Below are 19,236 nucleotides of genomic sequence, written 5' to 3'. Positions count from 1 at the left end.
CTATGACAGGAGTGTGAAGGCTTTTCAAAGAGAATGGGACACCAACATTTCTGTGAATGGGGATTGTAATAAATTACAAAAATGATAACGATGATTGACTGGATGCTATTAAACGTCGCTTCCACAGTCACTCTCACACACTTACCTGGCGGTATTTAATGCATTTAGAGTATCACAAGATTAGCAGATTAGCCGTATTAGCAAAGTGGCCACTTTTCGGAGCACGTTGATCTATTGTAAAGTCCCACTCTCTTACTAATAGTTCTATCGGCCATGGGACTTAAGTCAAGTTGAACTTTGCACCTTTCCCAGGAGTAGACCATCCATAATGGAATTAGATCCACAAACCCTCTATTTTGCTGTCATGTATGACACATCAAATCTTGGCCAGGTCGCAATTGTAAATGAGAACTTGTTCTCAACTTGCCTACCTGGTTAAATAAAGGTAAAAATCAAATGTGAAGGTGGTTACTTCCCCCAAGCACAAGGCTGTTCAGTCAGTCGCTGAATGGCACAAGAGTCTGAAGAGTCTCTCCACTCGCCTTGTCAACATGGTAATAGCAATGCCAGGCGCTCACCTACACACAACTCGCTTTCGTTAAATGTTGCTAGTGAGTCAACAAACTTACAGTACCAGTCAAAAGTTTGGACACGCATACATTAGAGTTTTTTTTTTTAAACGTTAAAAAAAAAATGATTTTCTACATTGTAGAATAATCATGAAGACATCAAAACTGTGAAATAACACATATGGAATCAAGTAGTTACCAAAAAAGGGCTAAACAAATATACAAATATTTTATATTTTAGACTCTTCAAAGTCGCCATCCTTTGCCTTGATGACAGCTTTGCACACTCTTGGCATTCTCTCAACTTGCTTCATGAGTTAGTCACCTGGAATGCATTTCAATTAACAGGTGTGCCTTGTTAATTTGTGGAATTTATTTTCATGTTAATGTGTTTGAGCCAATCAGTTGAGTTGTGACAAGGTATGGGTGGTATATAGAAGATAGCCCTATTTGGTAAAAGACCAAGTCTATATTATGGCAAGAACAGCTCAAATAAGTAAGGATAAGTAACAGTACATCATTACTTTAAGACATGAGTCAGTCAATCCGTTTCTTCAAGTGCAGTCCCAAAAACCATTGAGCGCTATGGTGAAACTGGCTCTCATGAGGGCCGCCACAGGAAAGGAAGACCCAGAGTTTCCTCTGTTGCAGAGGACAAGTTCATTAGATTTAACTGCACCTCAGATTGCAGCCCAAATAAATGCTTCACAGAGTTCAAGTAACAGTCACATCTCAACATCAACTGTTCAGAGGAGACTGTGTGAATCAGGCCTTCGTGGCCGAATTGCTGCAAAGAAACCACTAATAAAGAACACCAATAAGAAGAAGAGACTTGCTTGGGTCAAGAAACACGAGCAATGGACATTAGACGGGTGGAAATTGGTCCTTTGGTCTGATGAGTCCAAATTTGAGAGTGATGGAGTGCGGCATCAGATGACCTGGCCTCCGCAATCACCCAACCTCAAGCCAAATGAGATGGTTTGGGATGAGTTGGAGGAAAAGCGAAGGAATGAAGGAAAAAGCAGCCAACAAGTGCTCAGCATATGTGGGAATTCATTCAAGATGGTTGTAAAAGCATTCCTCATGAAGGTGGTTGACAGTGTGCAAAGCTGTTATCAAGGCAATGGGTGGCTACTTTGAAGAATCTACACTTTTTTGGTTACTACATGATTCCATATGTGTTATTTCATTGTTTTGATGTCTTCACTATTATTCTACAAAAACCCTTGAATGAGTAGGTGTGTCCAAACTTTTGACTGGTACTGTACATCTTCTCAAAAAGCTTGGCATATGTCTTGGAATAGTATACAATTCTTTATATTTTTGGTCTAAATCTATCCCTGATCGCCCCTGCGGTCCTCGAGGCATGTACTTTATTAACACTGCTGTAGAAAGCTGATTACTGAAATATGGTTCCCACATGGGAAAGACCAACCCCCTCCGCCCCATCAAACTCACCGCCTTCTCTGTGCCACTGTGACGCTAGAGACTGATCCTCCCCCCAGGCAGCACCCCTCCTAATGTCTCATATGGTGACAAATGAAGGTATTACTCCCCCTGCCTGAGTTTTTAATGGCTCCTCCAGCTCCAACAAGCCCATACCAGAGCAGCCGATTGAAACTGATGGAGAGTGGGGTCCTCCCACTGAAATGGATCTGTTATGCATCCGTAATGGCCTTATCTGAATATCGTATGTATTTCAATCTGAGGGAATATTCATCACCTGCCCCAACCAAAAAAACGCCAATTACCAATGATTAAAGAGCTCGTTAGTAAATCAGGCAATGGGATGATGGGGTGAAATGGATCTTGACTTGACATGAAAGCACTGATTGGAATGAAGCCCCTCAATGGAACATGAGATATTTCAGTGAAGCTTGGAATGTTGTTCATCTGTATATACAGTGCATTCGGAAAGTATTCAGACCCCTTGACTTTTTCCACATTTTGTTACGTTACAGCCTTATTCTAAAATTGATTAAATTTGTTTTTCCCCCTCATCAATCTACACACAATACCCCATAAAGACAACGTGCAAAACAGGTTTTTATACGTTTTTGAAAATGTGTTAAAAATAAAACATTGAAATCACTTTTTATGTTTGTACAACTTTATTAGAGTCCACCTGTGGTAAGTTCAATTGATTGGACATGATTTGAAAAGGCCTGTCTATATAAAGTCCCACAGTTGACAGTGCATGTCAGCGCAAAAACCAAACCATGAGGTCGAGGGAATTGTTAGTAGAGCTCTGACACAGGATTGTGTCGAGGCACACATCTGGGGAAGGGTACCAAAAAATGTATGCAGCGTTGAAGGTCCCCAAGAACACGGTGGCCTCTATCATTCTTAAATGGAAGATGTTCGGAACCATCAAGACTCTTTCTAGAGCTGGCCGCCCGGCCAAACTGAGCAATCGGGGGAGAAGGACCAAGCTTGGTCAGGCAGGTGAACAAGAACCCGATGGTCACTCTGACAGAGCTCCAGAGTTCCTCTGTGGAGATGGGAGAACCTTCCTGAAGGTCTATGCAGCACTCCACCAATCAGGCCTTTATGGTAGAGGGGCCAGATGTAAGCCACTCCTCTGTAAAAGGCACATGACAGCCTGCTTAGAGTTTGTCAAAAGGCACCTAATGACTCAAAGACCATGAGAAACAAGATTCTCTGGTCAGATGAAACCAAGATTGAAACCTGCTCGAGAGCACTCAGGATCTCAGACATGGGCAAAGGTTCACCTTCCAACAGGACAACAACCCTAAGCACAGAGCCAAAGAGTGGCTTTGGGACAAGTCTCTGAATGTTCTTGAGTGGCCCAGCCAGAGCCCGGTCTTGAACCTGATCGAACATCTCTGGAGAGACCTGAAAATAGCTGTGCAATGACGCTCCCCATCCAACCTGACAGAGCTTAATAGGATCTGCAGAGAAGAATGGGATAAACTCCCCAAAACAGGTGCGCCACACTTGTAGGCATCATACCCAAGTGGACTTGAGGCTGTAATCACTGCCAAAGGTGCTTCAACAAAGTACTGAGTAAAGGGTCAGAATACTGATGTAAATGTGATATTTCAGTTTTTTATTTGGAATAAATTTGCAAAAATGTCTAAAAACCTGTTTTTGTTTTGTCATTATGGGGTACTGTGTGTAGATTGATGAGTGGGGGGAAAAAAACTATTTAATCCATTTTAGAATTAGGCTGTAACGTATGTCATGACGTGGCCCTCTTTGGGTATAGTGAGTACCATCCCTCTCTCTGTCTCTCCCTCCTACACCCAGGTTCTGTTATCTCAGGTCGTAAATTCCTGGAAGAGACTCTCTCTTCCTGGCCAGGCAGTATAGAGAGAGAGAGAGTTTCACAGTAGAACAAAGGAACTTCTTCTACATCACAGAACTTGAGAACTGAACAATATCCATGTTTTGGAGAATGTGTAAACGGTCGGTGGAGAAGCCAGCTACTTCTTTGTCCGTTTTGTTTCATGTTGTGACCTCATGAAAGACAATACAGCCACATTACCATAACTCTGTTTATACAGGAGCCTGCGTTATGAGGTTTGCGTCTAGTTATTGTATAAAATGAATGAGTAAAGATGAAACTATTTGCAAAATTATGTAATGTGATTTTAAACTGTTAATGTGAGAGAATTGTATTCCCTTTAAAGTTTAACTAAGACATTGGCCCGTCTCCATGAGCACCGACATGATCTGGCTCATGGGTCAGCCCTTTTCTACTGTTACGAATAAAAAACCCATCTGAAGAAATGCTCTTCAGACCACGCGTACCTCGATCACCGAGGGGGCAAAGGTTTGAGTAGAGACCACAAAAACCTCAGTATAAGCTAAGGTTGTAATGGTTGTTGAATTCCTAACCAAACCACGTGGAGCATTGGCTACACGGGTGGAAATGGTTAAACGCTGAGACTATCGATCCCGACAGAATAAATGCAAATCTTAGATACTAACTACTAGTCTGCAGCTAGAAATGATGTACCATTGGATGCGAAGACCGACAACTGCCGAAACATCTATCTATAAGAAAATTTCTGAATGGTAATCTGAAGAAGTATCCATTCTAACCACGAAAGACTTCAAGGAAGCAGAGAGTGATGCGTGGATGAACTTTCCAACCGAAAGACGGACGATTCCAACAAAGACGACACACTGAGCGAAAATATTTATTGATTGCAATTTGTTCCGAATGAGTTAGTGTTCATGTGCAAAGGATTAGCATTTCAATTAATATAATTATCAACTGTGTAGGGATTCCTTTTATCTTTCCTGCCCTTCTCAGTCCACACCCTCTTTCCTTTGTCCACCAAGCCGTCATATCAGCTTAGCCCACTAGGGAACCTCCCCTATAATTTCCTTGTAACCATATCTACTGTTTGTTAATGCATTTCTGTGATTATTTAGTTAGTTAGTAAATAAATGATTAAGCCAATTGGTGTATGGATGATTCATAGTAAAGGCTGGGTTTGTGCAGATAACCAACAATTTACGACGTTTGGAATGAGACTAACGTGAGGTAAAGAATAATAGATTAATTAGAAGACTAATTTATCAGATATTTATATATCTGAAGAGATCTATTAGGAAAATTATAACTTTGTAATCTGAAGATTTTCCTTGGTGCCCCAACTTCCTAATTAATTACATTCACATGATTAGTTTAATCACATAATAATAATTACAGAGAATTGATTTGATAAAAAAGTATTCACTTGAATGATGCCAAAGACAAGACACGTAACAAAATGTGGAAAATGTCAAGGGGTCTGAATAGTTTCTGAATGCACTGTAACTATGCTATACTTAAGCAAATCTGACCACAGGGGTCGTGGTCAGATTTGCCGAAAGTAGGATGGTTTGTGGTATACGGCCAATGTACCACGGCTAATGGCTGCTTTGAGGATAACACAGTGCCACCGACGTGGCCCTCTACCAAAGACTGTGGGTTCTCCTTCTCCGTGGTCGAGGTGAGTAAGACATTTAAGTGTGTTAACCCTCGTAAGGCTGCTGGTCCAGACGGCATTCCCAGCCGCATCCTCAGAGCATGCGCAGTCCAGGTAGGAAACAACACAAGGGTGCATGCTCAACCCCCTCCTGTACTCCCTGTTCACCCATGACTATGTAGCAAAGCACGCCTCCAACTCTATAAGCAAGTTAACTGACGATACAACAGTAGTAGGCTTGACCGAAAATGACGATACCGGGAGGAGGTGTGGGGTCTTGGAGTGTGGTGCCAGGAAAATAACCTCTCACTCAACGTCAACAAATCTAAGGAGATGATCGTGGACTGCAGTGGAGAAGGTGGAAAGCTTCAAGTTCCTCGGCGTACACATCACTGACAAACAGAAATGGTCCACCCACACAGACAGTGTGGTGAAGAAGGTGCAACAACCTCAGGAGGCTGAAGAAATGTGGCTTGGCACCTAGAACTCTCACTAACTTTTACAGATGCACAATTGAGAGCATCCTTTTCGGGCTGTATCACCGCCTGGAATGACTACTGCACCGCCCGAAACCGCAGGGCTCTCCAGAGGGTGGTGCGGTCTGCCCAACACATCACCTAGGGCAAACTACCTACCTTCCAGGACACCTACAGCACCAGATGTCGCAGGAAGGCCAAAAAAATAATGAAGGACAACAACGAGCCGAGCCACTGCCTGTTCACCCCAAATCATCCAGAAGGCGAGGTCAGTACAGGTGCATCAAAGCTGGGACCAAGAAACTGAAAAGCAGCTTCTATCTCAAGGCCATCAGACTGTTAAATAGCCATCCCTAGCACATTAGAGGCTGCTGCCCTATACACACAGACTTGAAATAACTGGCCACTTTTATAAATGGAACACTAGTCACTTTACTTTATTATTATTTATTTTTTTAAACATATTTTGCATTCTCATCTCATTTGTATATACTGTGTTCTGTTCTTCTGTATCTTAGTCTATGCCGCTCTGAAATTACTCATCTCATATATTATATATTCTTAATTCCATATACAATACTATAGTCTACTAGGACCTATAGGTGGTATTAATACAGTACTCCTGCAGGCTTCATGTTTTTCTGCGAGAGAGAGCGGGCCTACGGAATTTGCCACTGATGGTGTAGGCTACCAGTCAGTGCAGGGAGTGAAGTATGGAGCTCTGTGTGTGTTTTTCAGCCAGGCTTTACACACACGCACACACACAGACCTTTAGGAGTATCATTACCTGTGTTTGTGTACGGCTGTCAGTCTAACCTGTGGCCTTTTCAGCTGTATTTGTATCCAAGTGTTAAAAATGAAAGGGGGAAGGAAGTGAGGAAGAAGAGAGGGGAGGGGGAAAAGAGGGAGAGAGATGCCCAGCTGGAAGCTGCTGTGTCCAATTAGAGGGAGTTGGTTGCTGGTACAAGTGTGTGCGTGCTTTCATGCTCACACCAGCGTAAGTGAGAGAGAGAGTGGGTGCTCGTGCAAGACTATATCGCACACTCAGCACGCACCCAGTCGCTCATAGTGAGAGAATTAGATTTGATAGACTAGGAAATCATAGTCATTCATTGATAAATCTATTATATTTTAGCACGCTTCATTGTGAATAGCCTGGAGGCATGGATCCTGTCTGTCCTGCTGCGGGTGTTACTCGACTTTCCTTCAGTAGACAGAGAAGACGGAGAGCTGTCTCTCTCTTTCTGCCTTCCTCCTCTTCTTACTCTCAATAGTACACTCAATATAGATGTGGACTCTTATTCATTCTGGTTGATGAGCCAAGCAGCTCGAAAAACTCTGACTGTACTTTCTGACTCACCAGCTCTTAATAACCGTTCCCTACCTATTCTCACATGTCCATGCTCTTTCAATCTCCCTCTCTGTCTCTCTCGGTCTCGCTCTCTCTTTCTCTCTCTCTACCTATCTATGTCTCTCTACCGCTCTCTCTGTCGCTCTCTCCCTCTCTGTCTCTCTCCCTCTCTGTCTTTCTCTCTCTCTACCTATGTCTCTCTACCGCTCTCTTTCTACCGTTTTCTCCGTCTCGGTCTCTCTCTGTCGCTCTCTCTCTCGCTCTCTCTCTCTGTCGCTCTCTCCGTCTCTCTCTCTCTCTCTCTCTCTCTCTCTCTCTGTCTCTCTCTCTGTCTTCGTCTCTCTCTCTCTCTCTCTGGCTGTCTCTCTCTCTCTCACATACACAAACACACGCACATATTTAACCTCCATGGCTGTGTGTTCTCTTGCAGAGGGCCTGGCTGTGGGTGTAGGATTTGGAGCCATAGGAAAGACCTCATCTGCCACATTTGAGAGTGCCAGGTAAGAAAACAGAGACTTATACCACAACTGCCTTCCATACCTGTGTTCCAACACTGTGTAGATATCACCTTTGTCACCATATCACCCAGGCCCGAGTCTACACTATTGTTTAATGTGACCTATATTTATGGCCACAGCCCACAGCTCCTTTAGGATTTAGACACATCTGGTTAATGGTTCGACCACGATCAGATGCCCTTGCTTTAGGTCTTGGTCGTAAGAGCCTGGGATTTGATGTGTGCGTTTATCTGTGCGTGTCATCATAATCCTCCTCCACATACCATGTGGTCAGTAGACAGGAGCATCACTTGTTCCTCCCGTTGAGAAAGCACTGTTTACTCTGTGGGGATGAGGAGGACAAAACAGCCCGTATTTGTGCCTGGCTGCTCTGCTTTGTCTGGGCCCCGGCTCTCTGCTGTGTGCTGCTACCACCCGGTGGCCACCACTGGTACTCCATATTTAATTTATAAATAATGCATGAGCCTCCGAGGATGACAGTGGAGGCTCCTCAGAGGAGGAAGGGAGAACAATTAAAAAAGTTATCCTTTTTAGATTAAACTATACTAAATATAGTATCGTCACCAAATAATTGATTTAAACACATTATTTTGTAAGGAAGGTCTACAGTAGCCTTAATGGCACTCTGTAGAGTAGCACCATGGTGTAGCTGGACAACAGCTAGCTTCTGTCCTCCTCTGGGTACATTGACTTCAATACAAAACCAAGGAGGCTCATGGTTCTCACCCCTTCCATAGACTTACACAGTAATTATGACAACTTCCGGAGGATGTCCTCCAGCCTATCAGAGCTCTTGCCGCATGAACTGACATGTTGTCCACCCAATCAAAGGATCAGAGAATGAATCTAATACTGAAAGCATAAGCTACAGCTAGCTAGCACTGCAGTGCATAAAATGTGGAGAGTAGTTGACTCAGAGACAGAGAAGCAGTTTTGAACAAATTAATTTCTTCCAAAATGGAGAAGCAAGAGACTGAATTTCATTTTTTTTTTTCAGTTTCACTTACTTATTTAGCAAATGCAGCTAGCTAGTTTAGCCAACTCAAACACGCTGCTCAAACAGAATGATGCTATGTTACCTAGCTGGCTATCACTATCCAACACAACACTGGAACTCAAAAAGAAAGGAGGACCAAGGCACTCTTCATATAATTAATTAAAACGCCTTTATTTGTATGGCATGTTCAATAGAAACTAGGTTTTAAAAATCCGACGCGTTTCGTCTGCATCGCCTTCGTCAGGGAGTACAAAGAAATAATACAATGTTCTCTTTTGAAAAGAAAGAGGACATTGTCAAAAGAGGACATTGTCAAAAGAGGACATTGTCAAAAGAGGACATTGTCAAAAGAGGACATTGTCAAAAGAGGACATTGTATTATTTCTTTGCACTCCCTGACAAAGGCCATGCAGCCGAAACGCATCGGATTTTTAAAACCTTGTTTCTATTGAACATGCCATACAAATAAAGGCATTTTAATTAATTATATGAAGAGTGCCTTGGTCCTCCTTTCTTTTTGACAACCAATTCACCCCTTTTACCAAAGAGCACCTTCTATCTACCAAAATGTACTATTGTGTACCTTAGTAGCGCTTCCCTTCCTCCTCTTTCTACAACACTGGAACTCTTCCAAGTCAAGATAAGCTTTGGTTTTACTAATTTATTGCCACCAGGGCCCGTCGGTGTAACTGCTTACTGATTGTACACTGTAACTTTACTGTGTGATTGTAGTGGGTTTACTAACGCATTAGTTCTATTAGCTATGTTGACTAGGACGTTACTTTAGTTAATATAGTGACAACGGTGTAGGCTGTGTGTAGCAGTTATGGTTTGGAAAGTTTTTTTCACCTGGTCACATATAGTTGATGTGTTGTGCATTGAAGTCCACTGGTGAAGGGAAAAGGCGAGAAGAGGAGAGATGTGAGAAGGATTACAATGTGGCTGCTATGAAAGTGAACTGTGTTTACATGTGATCAGGGGTGAATTCATTCGATTCTGTTGAAATATTTTTTAAACGGAACAAAACGGGGATGAACATACCTGAATTTGTCCAATAGAAACTCTCTTTTGCAACTGTTGGACTAATGATTACACCCGAGATCAGCTAGATGCATGCAAGAGTGTGAAAGGGGTTATTGAATGTCACTGTCTGTCCATGTGTCACTGTGTGTCACATCAAATTGGTCTCTCGACCTGTGTGTACCTACGTTGTAAACTTACATTCATAAGCTAGGTTGTAGCAACTTCATGATGAGTATAGGGAAAATTTGAGAATTATGTAATAGCCTAAACCTATCGCTGTTAGATTGAACTGGGTGAATGGAATGTGAATGACAGTCATCCAATATGCTGTAATCGAAATAAGGCCATGCTCATGAAGAAATGAAAATTGAAGGGCACTGACCGCAACTGGAGTGAGCATATCTGCTTGTGTGTGTGTGTCTCCATGTTTGTGTGTCTGGGTCTGTGCGCGCATGCATGTGCATGTCTGTTAATGGTTCGATTGAGAGGCGGGAGGGAGGGGAGCAGGAATCCATAGGAATGTGTGGAGATCGCCCTCCAGATGCGGACTAGCCGCTGGTGCTGGTCCTGGTCCACTCGCTCGCTTTTTCTCTTGCGCTTCCTCCTCTCTCTCCTTGTGAAAGCCTCTCTTGTCCTCTGGTAGCTGTGTTAGCTCTCCTTCAGATGCAACTCCTCTTTCTCCTTGATGTGTTCTAGCAGGCCTCTTCACAGGAGGCAGAGTGGACGCCGTGAGCAGGTTCTCTCCATCCCAGTGGCTTTGCCTTTCTCCAGCTGCAGTATAACCATGTGTGTGTGTGTGTGCATGAGCTGTCAGCCAGAGGAAAGGGGTGGTAGTCAGGTAATGTAGTGATTTAAACAAAGAGGCCTCCTCAGCCAAGCTGAGGAAAACAATCCCAAATGTATTTGCTTTTTTTATTCTTTGAGGCTACATTCTTTCACATAATCAGTGGTATTGCAATGCGTTTCTACCTATCTTAACCCAAGATGTTTTGGGGGACAGTCAATGAAAGTCTAAATGTAGGATTACAGCATGCTTATTTGTGTGAATTGTCTGCAAATTGAGTGTAAAGTGGCCTCTTGTGCGCAGCCTCTTAGAGTGTATTGTAGTCATTAGTGTGAATAGGAAGAGAGTCAATCAATCAAATGTGGCTAGGAAAAACTCCCTAGGAAGAAATCTACAGAGGAACCAGGCTATGTGGGGTGGCCAGTTCTCTTCTGTCTGTGCCGGGTGGAGATTATAACAGAACATGGCCAAGATGTTCAAATGTTCATAGATGACCAGCAGGGTCAAATAATAATAATCACAGTGGTTGTAGAGGGTGCAACAGGTCAGCACCTCAGGAGTAAATGTCAGCTGGCTTTTCATAGCCGATCATTCAGAGTATCTCTACGACTCCTGCTGTCTCTAGGGAGTTGAAAACAGCAGGTCTGGGACAAGGTAGCATGTTCGGTGAACAGGTCAGAGTTCCATAGGTGCAGGCAGAACAGTTGAAACTGGAGCAGCAGCATGACCAGGTGGACTGGGGACAGCAAGGAGTCATCAGGCCAGTATTCCTGAGGCATGGTCCTAGGGCTCAAGTCCTCAGAGAGAGAATTAGAGAGAGCATACTTAAATTCACACAGGACACCGGATAAGATTGGAGAAATACTCCAGATATAACAGACTGACCCTAGCCCCCCGACACAAAATATTGCAGCATAAATACTGGAGGCTGAGACGAGGGGTCGGGAGACACAATACCCCCGGATAGGGCCAAACAGGCAGGATATAACCCCACCCACTTTGCCAAAGCACAGCCCCCACACCACTAGAGGGATATCTTCAACCACCAACTTACTATCCTGAGACAAGGCCGAGTATAGCCCACAAAGATCTCCCCCACGGCACGAACCTAAGGGGGGGCGCCAACCCGGACAGGAAAATCAAGAAAGTCTTTGTCACTGCAGCAGACCCAGTCAGTCCAATAGGGTTTCTGTTAGCTGATAAAAGCCGGCTTTTAGCAGATCACCAAAATGAAAAGCCAATAAATTATCATTTCGAAATAATGCTTTTTAGCCTATTAATTGATGTAAATACATTTGAGCTGTCATGTTTGTCGGGTGTCAAACTCATTCCTTGGAGGGCCTAGTGTCTGTGGGTTTTTGTTTTTTCCTTTCAATTAAGCCCTAGACAACTAGGCAAGGTGAGTTCTTCACTAATTAGTGACCTTAATTCATCAATCAAGTACAAGGGTGGAGCGAAAACCCGCAGACACTCTGCCCATCTTGGAATGAGTTTGACACATGGTCTATAGCAGGGTTCCCCAACTTGCGGCCCGCGGGCCGAATGTGGCCTGCGGGGTTTTTTATTTGACCCCCTAAGTTTTTTGTTGTTGTTGAATTTTCATTGTTGGACATAAGACTGTAAAAACACCAGGAATCCGTTCCAAGTGATTTTAATTTAGGAAAACTGTTGCCAAGTATTCCCACGCATAATAGAGAATCTAAGCAAGGTTGGAAATGATTATGTTTTAGTATTATTTCTGTTTGGTCTTCTTGCAGTCAATCTACAAATGATTTGTAATTATGTTCCGGTACCCGGACCATCCGCTCAAGAAAAAATTTGCATAATTTAGAAGGAACTAAATTGGTGCATGTGTATTTTATTTTGTCGTAATGCATCTTATTTATTACATGTGCAACGAATACAGATACAGAGATTAGTTTGAGCCAAAGCGCGAGAGGTGTTGCATCAGCTCGTGTTCCTGCTGGAGTGAGACATTCTTTTATAAGCCCAATTATTGTGCAACCAATTATAAACTCATCTTAAGGCTAAGTTCATCGTTAGAACCTTTCGTAGGAGCATCGTTAAATCTCTGAGCTGTTTCCAAAAACCATTATAATTAACGTTGCACTTTAAAACGCTCAATCTTATGCCGGCCAAAGATTTGAGGAGAGAAAGCTGATCCGAGAGCAGCGCTCCCTTTCTTTCGATTCATACAACCAGTACACTATTGACACATGCTCCAACGAAGCACTTAGCAAATGTTCTCTCTGCGTTGTGTTTTGGGAAATGCATGTTACGTCTTCGGCCGTTGTAGGAAAGATGCATCGTTAAAACACTCGTAAGCCTATGTTCATTCGCTATCGGGAAACCAGCCCAGAACGACAAGCTGACCAATAGAAGAGGTAAACTTTTCTACTATGGGGGATCATAGATTGAAATAGGCTAGTGATTTTTCTGTTTGTTACTCGTCTCGTCGACTGAGGAAAGTCAATGTGGACAGTTATTCTAACATCTTCATAGTGAGCATCATAATTCGGTAAAAAGGACATATACCACTGCATCCTTGACTTGCATGTTCTGTTAAGATGAATTACCACAATCTAAATGTAATTTATGTCGTTCTGAGCACTGTGGCTGGATGCCATAATCAGGTTACGCACCCCAATGCATATGGATCCGGTAAATTTGTCAAACTTCCAGGGTAAATTAAAATGCTGCTGATCAAATGTCCGGTGCCACATTTTCCTAACAGGAACCCTGACACACTCACACACACACAGAGTGGTCCAAACCACAGCATTCCTGTGCTGTTGGCTCAGTCCTCTGGGGTCTGCAGAGGTCCGGCCCTCCCCAGCAGAGAGCCCCTCTGAGCTTGGTGGGTTTAGCACCACTCTCTCTGCCTTTCTCTCTCTGCCTCTCTCTCTCTGCCTCTCTCTCTCTCTGCCTCTCTCTCTCTCTGCCTCTCTCTCTCTCTGCCATTCTGCCTCTCTGCCATTCTGCCTCTCTGTCTCTGCCTCTCTGTCTCTGCCTCTCTCTCTCTGCCTCTCTCTCTCTGCCTCTCTCTCTGCCTCTCTCTGCCTCTCTTTCTCCCTCTCTCTCTCTTTCTACCTCTCTGCTTCTCTCTCTCTCTCTACCTCTCTCTCTGCCTTCTGGATTGGCCAGGGCAGAAATGGGCTGTTTTCAGACTACAGTCTAGTCATAATATAGCTGTCATAATGAACCCAATATGGAAAAAGTACTATACTATTTGGCACGAGATATGGAATCAAAACAGAATCATGCCTTACTGTGAAAACCTTTTTGATATTTCTGTAACATTGAGCTCATGCTCTTCCTGTTAGCTGGACGGTTTTGCTGGAGCAGAGATCAAAGCCATTGTGACTCGCTGCATCCGGGCTCTTCTATTGGAGGTGGCAGTGGTGGGCGGAGCTTGCACTGTGTTGTGTCAGCCAATTGAACTGAATCGTCCCCTATGCCATTTCACACACACAAACAAACACACACACACACACACGCACGCACACAGGTGGCTATGAGGGCCGGAGTGCAGCCAAATCCTGCCGTTATTACAGATGTCAATAAGAGGGAGGTATAGGGGGGCTTGCTACGCCAACGCATGGTGTTTCACTCCTTCACTGACCACTCGGCTCTCTTTCTCTCACACAGCACAAGAATAGTGTCTTTATGAAGTCAGGTTCCACTATGGTACTCAGGCCCTCTTAAAGCAGCTGACAGATGTTTGATACGCTGTAATTCACACTGCTTATAACACATTTGCACAGTCACTCAACAGGCATTCTTTTAAGAAGGACTTGTGTGTCTGGCAGTATATTTTCAGTGTACTGTGCAGTCTCCCCCTGACAGCCCCCTCAGCCAATGCTGTTAGTTCCCAGTGCTGGGCGTAACACTTCTATTGACTGGGCCGAGATAATTTAGACAGCCATCCAAGGGCCTGTGTGTGTGTGTGTGCATGCGTGAAGCATGCCTGTCCTGATAGGTGAGAAATGGTTTGACATTCCTGTCTTCTCTTTCCTTACGCTCCTCCAATAGCCTCCTCAGCAGACGGTCAGTGGCGGTGACATTATCTCAGCCTGTGTCTGAGGGGGCTGAGGGGGCCTCTACAGTGAACTGTAGGACGACTGAGCGAGAGATCCCCAAGGACTAACACTGGAGGTCGATTAATGTCAAATCAAATCAAAGCAAATTTTATTTGTCACATACACATGGTTAGCAGATGTTAATGCGAGTGTAGCGAAATGCTTGTGCTTCTAGTTCCAACAATGCAGTAATAACAAGTAATCTAACTAACAATTCCAAAACTACTGTCTTGTACACAGTGTAAGGGGATAAAGAATATGTACATAAGGATATATGAATGAGTGATGGTACAGAGCAGCATAGGCAAGATACAGTAGATGGTATTGAGTACAGTATGTACAAATGAGATGAGTATGTAAACAAAGTGGCATAGTATAAAGTGGCTAGTGATACATGTATTACATAAGGATACCGTCGATGATATAGAGTACAGTATATACGTATGCATATGAGATGAATAATGTAGGGTAAGTAACATTTATATAAGGTAGCATTGTTTAAAGTGGCTAGTGATATATTTACATCATTTCCCATCAATTCCCATTATTAAAGTGGCTGGAGTTGTGTCAGTGTGTTGGCAGCAGCCACTCAGTGTTAGTGGTGGCTGTTTAACAGTCTGATGGCCTTGAGATAGAAGCTGTTTTTCAGTCTCTCGGTCCCAGCTTTGATGCACCTGTACTGACCTCGCCTTCTGGATGATAGCGGGGTGAACAGGCAGTGGCTCGGGTGGTTGATGTCCTTGATGATCTTTATGGCCTTCCTGTGACATCGGGTGGTGTAGGTGTCCTGGAGGGCAGGTAGTTTGCCCCCGGTGATGCGTTGTGCGGACCTCACTACCCTCTGGAGAGCCTTACGGTTGAGGGCGGTGCAGTTGCCATACCAGGCGGTGATACAGCCCGCCAGGATGCTCTCGATTGTGCATCTGTAGAAGTTTGTGAGTGCTTTTGGTGACAAGCCGAATTTCTTCAGCCTCCTGAGGTTGAAGAGGCGCTGCTGCGCCTTCTTCACGATGCTGTCTGTGTGAGTGGACCAATTCAGTTTGTCTGTGATGTATATGCCGAGGAACTTAAAACTTGCTAACCTCTCCACTACTGTTCCATCGATGTGGATAGGGGGGTGTTCCCTCTGCTGTTTCCTGAAGTCCACAATCGTCTCCTTAGTTTTGTTGACGTTGAGTGTGAGGTTATTTTCCTGACACCACACTCCGAGGGCCCTCACCTCCTCCCTGTAGGCCGTCTCGTCGTTGTTGGTAATCAAGCCTACCACTGTTGTGTCGTCCGCAAACTTGATGATTGAGTTGGAGGCGTGCGTGGCCACGCAGTCGTGGGTGAACAGGGAGTACAGGAGAGGGCTCAGAACGCACCCTTGTGGGGCCCCAGTGTTGAGGATCAGCGGGGAGGAGATGTTGTTGCCTACCCTCACCACCTGGGGGCGGCCCGTCAGGAAGTCCAGTACCCAGTTGCACAGGGCGGGGTCGAGACCCAGGGTCTCGAGCTTGATGACGAGCTTGGAGGGTACTATGGTGTTGAATGCCGAGCTGTAGTCGATGAACAGCATTCTCACATAGGTATTCCTCTTGTCCAGATGGGTTAGGGCAGTGTGCAGTGTGGTTGAGATTGCATCGTCTGTGGACCTATTTGGGCGGTAAGCAAATTGGAGTGGGTCTAGGGTGTCAGGTAGGGTGGAGGTGATATGGTCCTTGACTAGTCTCTCAAAGCACTTCATGATGACGGATGTGAGTGCTACGGGGCGGTAGTCGTTTAGCTCAGTTACCTTAGCTTTCTTGGGAACAGGAACAATGGTGGCCCTCTTGAAGCATGTGTGAACAGCAGACTGGTATAGGGATTGATTGAATATGTCCGTAAACACACCGGCCAGCTGGTCTGCGCATGCTCTGAGGGCGCGGCTGGGGATGCCGTCTGGGCCTGCAGCCTTGCGAGGGTTAACACGTTTAAATGTCTTACTCACCTCGGCTGCAGTGAAGGAAAGACCGCATGTTTTCGTTGCAGGCCGTGTCAGTGGCACTGTATTGTCCTCAAAGCGGGCAAAAAAGTTATTTAGTCTGCCTGGGAGCAAGACATCCTGGTCCGTGACTGGGCTGGATTTCTTCCTGTAGTCCGTGATTGACTGTAGACCCTGCCACATGCCTCTTGTGTCTGAGCCGTTGAATTGAGATTCTACTTTGTCTCTGTACTGGCGCTTAGCTTGTTTGATAGCCTTGCGGAGGGAATAGCTGCACTGTTTGTATTCGGTCATGTTACCAGACACCTTGCCCTGATTAAAAGCAGTGGTTCGCGCTTTCAGTTTCACACGAATGCTGCCATCAATCCACGGTTTCTGGTTAGGGAATGTTTTAATCGTTGCTATGGGAACGACATCTTCAACGCACGTTCTAATGAACCCGCACACCGAATCAGCGTATTCGTCAATGTTGTTATCTGACGCAATACGAAACATGTCCCAGTCCACGTGATGGAAGCAGTCTTGGAGTGTGGAGTCAGCTTAGTCGGACCAGCGTTGGACAGACCTCAGCGTGGGAGCCTCTTGTTTTAGTTTCTGTCTGTAGGCAGGGATCAACAAAATGGAGTCGTGGTCAGCTTTTCCGAAAGGGGGGCGGGGCAGGGCCTTATATGCGTCGCGGAAGTTAGAGTAACAATGATCCAAGGTCTTTCCTCCCCTGGTTGCGCAATCGATATGCTGATAAAATTTGGGGAGTCTTGTTTTCAGATTAGCCTTGTTAAAATCCCCAGCTACAATGAATGCAGCCTCCGGATAAATCGTTTCCAGTTTGCAGAGAGTTAAATAAAGTTCGTTCAGAGCCATCGATGTGTCTGCTTGGGGGGGGATATATACGGCTGTGATTATAATCGAAGAGAATTCTCTTGGTAGATAATGCGGTCTACATTTGATTGTGAGGAATTCTAAATCAGGTGAACAGAAGGATTTGAGTTCCTGTATGTTTCTTTCATCACACCATGTCACGTTGGCCATGAGGCATACGCCCCCGCCCCTCTTCTTACCAGAAAGATGTTTGTTTCTGTCAGCGCGATGTGTGGAGAAACCCGTTGGCTGCACCGCTTCGGATAGAGTCTCTCCAGTGAGCCATGTTTCAGTGAAGCAAAGGACGTTACAGTCTCTGATGTCCCTCTGGAATGCTACCCTTGCTCGGATTTCATCAACCTTGTTGTCAAGAGACTGGACATTGGCAAGAAGAATGCTAGGGAGTGGTGCGCGATGTGCCCGTCTCCGGAGTCTGACCAGAAGACCGCCTCGTTTCCCTCTCTTTCGGAGTCGTTTTTTTGGGTCGCTGCATAGGATCCACTCCGTTGTCCTGTTTGTAAGGCAGAACACAGGATCCGCGTCGCGAAAAACATATTCTTGGTCGTACTGATGGTGAGTTGACGTTGCTCTTATATTCAGTAGTTCTTCTCGACTGTATGTAATGAAACCTAAGATGACCTGGGGTACTAATGTAAGAAATAACACGTAAAAAAACAAAAAACTGCATAGTTTCCTAGGAACGCGAAGCGAGGCGGCCATCTCTGTCGGCGCCGGAAGTACTAATGTAGCAACTATGAGAGGGGTTGGAGAGTAGCACTGTCACGTTAAGCTTGCTGCATGCTGACTGGCTTAGATTGATAGATTTGTATATTGGTGTGTAGGTGTACTGTGGGTGTTTCTCAATATGTGTGGCAGGCTCCCAGGTGGCGCAGTGTTCTAGGGCACTGCATCGCAGCGCTAGCTGTGCCACCAGAGACTCTGGGTTCGCGCCCAGGCTCTGTCGCTGCCGGCCGCGACTGGGAGGTCCATGGGGCGACTGGGAGGTCCGTGGGGCGACACACGTCGTCCGGGTTAGGGAGGGTTTGACCGGTAGGGATATCCTTGTCTCATCGCGCACCAGCGACTCCTGTGGCGGGCCGGGTGCAGTGCACGCTAACCAAGGTCGCCAGGTGCGCAGTGTTCCCTCCGACACATTGGTGCGGCTGGCTTCCGGGTTGGATGCGCGCTGTGTTAAGAAGCAGTGCGGCTTGGTTGGGTTGTGTTTCGCAGGACGCATGACTTTCGACCTTCGTCTCTCCCGAGCCCGTACAGGAGTTGTAGCGATGAGTAACTACTAATAATTGAATACTACGAAAATTGGGGAGAGAAAGGGAGGGGTATTTTTGTTTTGTTTTTTGTTTTATATGTGTGGCAGGGAGCTCGGCCCCAGTGATGTACTGGGCGCTACCCTCTGTAGCACCTTGAGGTTGGATGCCAAGCAGTTGCCAGTCAAGATTCACTCAATGGTGCAGCTGCAGATGTTTTTAAGGATCTGATTTCATGGCTACAGATGTGAGAGATAATTATTTAGACAGGTTACCTTGGCGTTCTTGGGCACAGGGAATATGGTGGTATGCTTGAAACATGTAGGTATTACAGACTGGGTCATGGCCTGGTACTCAGGGCTCTACTGTCCCTCCATCAGGTCCTAATGGTCCGGTACTCAGGGCTCTAC

The 19,236-nt window shown here is 45.1% G+C and overlaps 1 protein-coding gene across 3 annotated transcripts in view; it reads left to right on the top strand.

The window, feature by feature from the left end:
* Window positions 1-19,236, top strand: part of slc39a11 (solute carrier family 39, member 11) — a 144,030-nt gene that overhangs the window by 112,485 nt on the left and 12,309 nt on the right. For all 3 annotated transcript variants that reach the window (XM_021564907.3, XM_021564906.3, XM_036946293.2), the window contains exon 7: window positions 7,770-7,839. In XM_021564907.3, the coding sequence (XP_021420582.3) occupies window positions 7,770-7,839 (70 nt within the window). The remainder of the gene's footprint in view (window positions 1-7,769; window positions 7,840-19,236) is intronic.

Source organism: Oncorhynchus mykiss, chromosome 16 (genome assembly GCF_057628025.1).
Source record: "Oncorhynchus mykiss isolate SJ-2025 chromosome 16, ASM5762802v1, whole genome shotgun sequence".
Taxonomy (NCBI): domain Eukaryota; kingdom Metazoa; phylum Chordata; class Actinopteri; order Salmoniformes; family Salmonidae; genus Oncorhynchus; species Oncorhynchus mykiss.
Note: the sequence above shows the minus strand (reverse complement) of the source record. Positions and strands in the feature narration are given on the sequence as shown.